We start from the raw sequence: 6,356 nt of genomic DNA, 5'->3' as shown, positions 1-6,356 counted from the left end.
TTATATCTGGGGACTTTTTATTTGGGCCACATTTTAGAATTGAAAAAGCCAACATCACAAACATGTCACAAACATGTTTGTCTTTGATACGATGATATAACTCTGTGACAAGTCTCAGGCTTAACAAGGGTTAATGGATTGGTCATCGCTATTCTTTAGATAATGGAATTTGTCAAGGTCAATGTGGAGGCTAAATCAAAGATAAATATCAGACTGTAGAGAAACCCAGAGGAATCTTTGCTTCTTCACAGGCATTGCTGATCACAATGGACATTTCTCATGAGTATGCCAAGGTGCGCAGTGATTTTGGCCGTCAGTGCCTGTTTTCCGACCGCCCTACAGAGCTTCTGGTGGATGTGGTTCCGAACCCGAAGCTGTCGCAGCAGTTCTTCGTGAAGGAGACCAGAGATTTCGGAGTGCAAGGCTGCTTTGAAATGTCGGAGCACGAGGTGACTCAAGTCCATCTCTACCTCATCTAAGGAGAATCTCATATGCTTTAATACTGTCAAGCATGCCGACAACCATATCTGGCACCCATTTTCAATAGATTTTTGCACATGTACTCATATTCCAAATTAGGGATGTCAAAATTAAAGCTTCACTTCTTAGATTCTTAGACAGCTCTGATAACTCATCAAGTTGCGGGTTATATGTTCGAAAGCTTTTTTAAACAGGCCTACTGACCATGTTTTTCTTCCAGGTCAACTCAGAGAGGATTGAGTTTGACCATCAGGGAGTAAACCACGTAGAAGGAGGTTGGCCCAAAGACATCAACTCTCTAGAGATGGAACAAACTATCCGTTTCCGCAAGAAAGTGGAGAAGGACGAGATCTACATGAACAGCATCACGGTGCTCGGCACGGTAAGGCCACAAACGGGTCTGCATGCAGTTCTGCTTAACACAAGTCCATGTGAAGCTGTGCAGCAAATGGGTCTGCCTGAGTCCATGCTTCGGATCATTACGCGTAAAAGCTCTGTTCCAACTGGTCAGCTTTAAACAGCGTGAAGCAGTGCTTCAAATCAGTCCGCGGGAAATTGTGCTTCAGATTAGTTTGCATCAAGCTCCGATGCTCTGTAACCATGCTTTAAGTGTGTCCGTGTGACGCTCCACTACAAAAAAGTCCACGTTAGGGTGTGCTTCAAATGAGTCTCCATGAAAGGCTGCTTTATACAAATTTGCCTTGGGTCTGCTTCAAGCGTGTTCAAGTGAAACCGTGCTTAAAGTGAAAGCGTGCTTAAAGTGGGTCCGCGTAATGCTCCGAATCAAACGAGTCTGTCTGAAGCTCTGCTTCAAACAAGTACATGAGAAACTCTGCTTCAAATGACATTGCATAACGCTCCACTTCAAACGAGTCAGCGTGAAGCTCTGCTATGAACGAGTTAGCCTGAGGCTCTGCTACAAACAGTCCACGTGAAGATTTGCTTCAAACGAGTCTGCGTGGAGCGGTTTCTTAAACAGGTCAACTTGAAGTTCTGCTTTAAAGAGGTATATATGCGTGAAGCTCTGCTTCAAACAAGTCCACGCAAATCTCTGCTTTAAACGAGTCCACGCAAAGCTCTGCTTCAAACGAGTCCACGCAAAGCCATGCTTCTAACACATCTGAATCAGGCTCTCTTTCAAACAGGTCAAGTGAAGCTCTGTTTTAAACGAGCAACCGTAAAATTCTGCTTCAAATGAGTCCACGTGGAACTTCACATCAAACCAGTCTGCTTGAAGCTCTGCTTCAGGCGAGTCCAAGTGAACCTGTGCTTTAAGCGATGTAAGCGTGTCCGCGTTAAACTGCTACAAATTAGTCCACATAAAGCTCTGCTTCGAATGAGTCCAAGTGAAACCGCGCTTCAAGCAAGTGCATGTTAAATGCCACTTCAAACAAGTCCACGTGAAGCACAGCTTCAAGGTGGGCCTGTTATTGCCATTAAGACCAGATTCTCTGATTCAGCTTGTAGGACAATGTGTGGGTCAGAACAACGCTGTGGACATCTACCAAGAATACTTTCAGAATGAGATCTTCCTGGATGAGATCCAGGAAGCACCGACTGTCAAGTTTGTCAATAAATTTCGGTACTCTCGGCTTGGTGTTCTTAGCGAATCAAATCCTGTACATTATGCTAATAGAAATAAATATATGTATAAAAAATGTTTGCAGAGACCAGAACAAAGTGAAGCGGAACATCTCAGGTCTTTCTTGGCAACTGGGAGGCTCAAATCTGGCAGCTGCTTACTCTTGCCTCGATTTGAAAAAAGCCCCCCCTGACATCAGCAAAGACTCATATATCTGGGACATCGGTGGGTCATTAAAATGGACACATTGGATCCCTGTCAGTCCGTTAGAACTTTTCATGTTTTTTAGAGAACCCAAACTATCCTCAGATTATCCTCAAACCGGCATCGCAGCTCATCTGTTTGTCTTACAACCCTGAGGATTCAAATCTTATTGTCAGCGGGAGCCTAAATGGACAGATAAGTGGGTCCTGAACAAAATAACTTTTGTTCCCCATGGTTTTTATTAATGAGGTTTTGTTTCTTACAGTGTTGTGGGACGAACGTGCGGGTGGACACGCTGTTGAGGATTCCTCTCCTGATCACAGTCACATGGACCCGGTCTACAAGATCAAATGGTCTCAAGCCTCACGTGAGACGGAAGTCTTCTCCGCCTCAACCGACGGACAGGTGAACAAAGCATGAAGGGACAGCTACCATATGCCTTGTTTGGATGTGCCCGTTGAGCTATCTCTTTTTTTCGCAACAGATACTTTGGTGGGATGTCCGCAACATGAGCCAGCCGACGGATTGTCTAATCCTCGACATTACCAGGAAGGACAATTTAGAACTGGCTTTGAGGGCAGTCTCTCTGGAGTATGACACCAAGAGGGTCAGTTTCAGTCGTTCCTGAATGTTCACCTTATTTTCCCCTGGATGTTAAGAAAAAACAATGTCACACTGTTAGTTCGGGGACTTAAGTTGGTGGGGGCAAGTTTATAGGCCGCAAGAAAACCCCCACAGGGCTCAGGGAGATTACCAGTCTCTTTGGAGTACAAGACCACCAGCGTTAGTTTTTGTCCTTCCTCAGCGTTCACCAAATTTTCATTTGAGAAGTAAAGAACGAGTCCCACTTTTTGGGGCAAGTTTGCTTGCTGCCTAAAACCACCACAAAGATCAGGAAGTGTCCTCGTCTCTCTGTATTATGACGCCACCGGGCTTGATTTCTATCCTTCCTGAATGTTTACCATATTTTCAGCTGGATGTTGAGAAGTGAATAATGTGGCATGCAGTTAGGTTGAGGACTTTTTTGGAGGGTGTAGGACTCCCTGAAACTGCCACAGGTATCAGGAACTGCAGCATGTTCAACACTCGGCCTTATATTTAGATTTTTTGACAAATTTCTGTCCCGTTTTCTTGGAGACTTTTTACCTGACAAAAAAGGTCTGAAAACTCGAACCTCACGCCCAAACTGTCCTTGTGTCTTTAGCCAGACATGTTCTTGGTTGGGACAGAACAAGGAGCTGTGGTGAAATGCAACAGGGCGGCTGCCACACCGGCCGAGAAGATCGTGTGTACATACGACGGGCACCACGGACCGGTCTATTCCATTCAAAGGAACCCCTTCCTTTCCCAAAACTTCCTAACCGTGGGAGACTGGGGGGCTCGCATTTGGGATGAGGACATCAAGGAGTCCTCTATCATGTGGACAAGGTACGAATTTATTTTGGATAGTGTTCTCTGCTTTAATCCTGTCTTGGTTTAGGGCTGTGGTTCTTCAATGGTGTGTGGGGGGGTGTTGTACGGGAGACAAGGCTTCGCCAATGCAGGCTTGTTTGACATTGGGGATTTTTTTTTTGTTTACTGTCGTTTAATTAAGTGGAATTGCACCTCCACTTCATTAGTGGAAGTGGCGCTCTCATTGGCAAATTGTTTTGTTTGCATTTAGCATCCACACTTACAGATAGCACAGAGTATGAGTATGAAGTGTGGATACGAATAGTTGGAGACTCCTGAAAAATATGAGGAGATGGACAGCAAGAAATGGGGATGAAGAGGAAAACAAAACTCTCCCGAAGCGAAGAGAAGGTTTGAGTGTATTGAGCTCTTAGCTTTACTGCAACCACTGTGTTAGACGAGGAAATACCAGTGTGCTTGCTATGTTCAAAAATGTCGGCAATGGAAGGCATGAAGCCAAATAAATTAAGCCGTAGACTTTACACCACAATCACACTGATGAGACACGTGAATTTTTCAGCAAAAAATCTGCCAAAAAAGGCGTAGAGTTGGCATAGATAGATGTAAAGTGTTAGCACCAACATTGATCAATCATATTTTTGTCACCAATATTATGTGATCACATTGACAAAAACTACGTCTTTGGTACCAAACATTGCCGGTTAACCAGCGAGCATTGTTGGCATCAAAGAACTGAGCTTATGCATGACAGAAAAAAATTGAGAAGCAGTGGTTTAGGGCAAGAGTTTTTCTTGTGATCAGGCACCAAACAGCATACTTAACAGATGCCCGCTGGAGTCCGACCAGACCTGCAGTATTTTTCACCGTGAAGATGGATGGGGTGCTGGACATCTGGGACATCTTGTTCAAGCAAATTGACCCTACTCTCAGCATTAAGGTTAAGAAGCGCTCTTGTGCCGCTTGGAAGACATTTTTTTCCATTGTCTGAATCAAACTGGTCTTTTTTGCAATCCAGGTCCGGGATGAACCTCTATGTGGCATGCAAGTTCACGAGAGTGGAGCCTTGATAGCTAGCGGCTCTCGGCTGGGTGTCATCACACTTATGGAAGTCAGTTCAGGACTCAGCACCCGACAGCATCATGAGGAGATCCTGCTGGCGGAGGTGAGAACGGACAAAAATTGACCGATTTACTCAACGGACAATGTCAGAAATGTGTTCGATCTGACGAGACAGATGTTGGAACGCGAAGCCAGGCGAGAAACGATCCTCAGAGCTCAGAAAGGAGAAGCCCCGAGCGATGCCCCCGAAGAGCTTGAGGAGCTGGTCCTCAAACCCGAGTTTGACTTCCACAACCTGGTGGAGTCAGAGCAAAGGAGGCAGCAGTGGCAGTCGAGGCGGCGGGTAAAGAGTCTTGATTCTGTTAAATAAGCTCTTTCAGATACAGTATTGAATAGAAGATTTGAGCTGAGTCCTGTGGTAGCTGTGTCCTTGCTTGGCACTTTCTGATCTTGAGACACTGTAGCACACATTATGCAGTTTGAACCAGATAAGACCATTTGGTCACACATTGGTGAGGCTTAGTGGTACAATGACTCACAATGTCAAATATTAGAGCAGAAAAATCCTGTGAAATGTCCTAGTCAAAATGTAATTTTAACTTCTCGTTCTCTGCTCGCTTCTCACAGCATTACCCGTAGATGGAGATATTTGACAGCACATGACGGCCTAAGTCTGAGAAGAAGACCAAGCAGGGAAACTTCAACAAATTAGTGCATGTTTCCCCAAAAATTTTGTGATGAGCAGTAGTAGTAGTAGTTCAAAAGGTCCAAATCTCTCTTCTCTTTTCCAACTTTCTGTCTCTCTCTTTATTTCATTTAGTTCTCTCGTTTTCTTTCTGTCTCTCTTTGTCTTTTCACTCTTCCTCTCCCTCTTTCTTTCTCACTTTCTCTCACTCTCTCTCTCTGGCTATTTGTTTTCTTTCTTTCTTTATCCCATTTTTCTCTCTCTTTCTCTCTTTTTTTCTCTCTCTTTTTTCTCTGTATTTCTTTTTCTTCCCCCTTCTCTCTTTTTCTCCCTCTCTCTCTCCTTGACACTCTAATATACAAACATCGGTCATCAATGATGCCTTGTCATCACCTCACAAAAACTGTAATATACAACGCCCAGAATATATTCCGTCTTCTTGTTTTAGTTTTTTAGTTGTACTTTGTTTTATTGTAGTAAAACACAGAAGTACCCGGTTTTGATTAAGTAATTTGTATACTTCAACAACACCTATGAACTGGCCGTGCCCTTCATTGTGAAGTGGCTTGGGTGAGGACCGTGACGACTCGACTCATCATAAAGGGGAGAACTGTGATGAAAGAAGGACGCGATCAAACAAGAACTAAAAGCTTTGGTGGAAATAAAGAGAAAAGGCAGAATGTCACACTTTCACTTTACCTCCAGAAACCTTGTTAGAACATGATATGGTGAAATTGTGAATGTGTTTAATTGCTGTTAGAAGTGTTGATAAAAATTGTTCAAACCTCATATTGTTAGAATATGATATAATGAAATTGTGAATGTGTTTAATTGCTGTTAAAAGTGTCAATAAAATTGTTCAAACCAAAACACTTTCACGTGCTCTTTGAGTCAAACGCTATTGAAATTCAAGCTTGAACTTGAAAAGAAAAA

General features: G+C 43.6%; 1 protein-coding gene across 1 annotated transcript; it reads left to right on the top strand.

Annotated features, from left to right (window-relative positions):
• The first annotated feature begins 158 nt into the window (after positions 1-158).
• LOC148354949 (dynein axonemal intermediate chain 2-like) lies at positions 159-6,293 on the top strand. The gene is made up of 12 exons (XM_088350551.1): positions 159-449; positions 701-862; positions 1,941-2,062; positions 2,148-2,287; positions 2,352-2,465; positions 2,532-2,671; positions 2,751-2,873; positions 3,471-3,694; positions 4,481-4,616; positions 4,695-4,841; positions 4,914-5,081; positions 5,366-6,293. The coding sequence occupies exons 1-12, from the start codon at positions 267-269 to the stop codon at positions 5,375-5,377; spliced, it is 1,671 nt and encodes a 556-aa protein (XP_088206677.1). The 5' UTR covers positions 159-266; the 3' UTR covers positions 5,378-6,293.
• Positions 6,294-6,356: the final 63 nt, after the last annotated feature.

This window comes from Urocampus carinirostris, chromosome 12 (assembly GCF_059441175.1).
Source record: "Urocampus carinirostris isolate Australia breed hairy pipefish chromosome 12, RoL_Ucar_1.0, whole genome shotgun sequence".
NCBI lineage: Eukaryota > Metazoa > Chordata > Actinopteri > Syngnathiformes > Syngnathidae > Urocampus > Urocampus carinirostris.
This window is presented reverse-complemented; position numbering and strand designations above follow the sequence as displayed.

Coding starts and splice junctions, on each gene's coding strand:
- LOC148354949 (XM_088350551.1), top strand. CDS start 267: ATGGACATTTCTCATGAGTATGCCAAGGTGCGCAGTGATTTTGGCCGT. Junction 863..1,940: donor GCATCACGGTGCTCGGCACG/GTAAGGCCACAA, acceptor TCTCTGATTCAG/CTTGTAGGACAATGTGTGGG. Junction 3,695..4,480: donor TCCTCTATCATGTGGACAAG/GTACGAATTTAT, acceptor TCTTGTGATCAG/GCACCAAACAGCATACTTAA.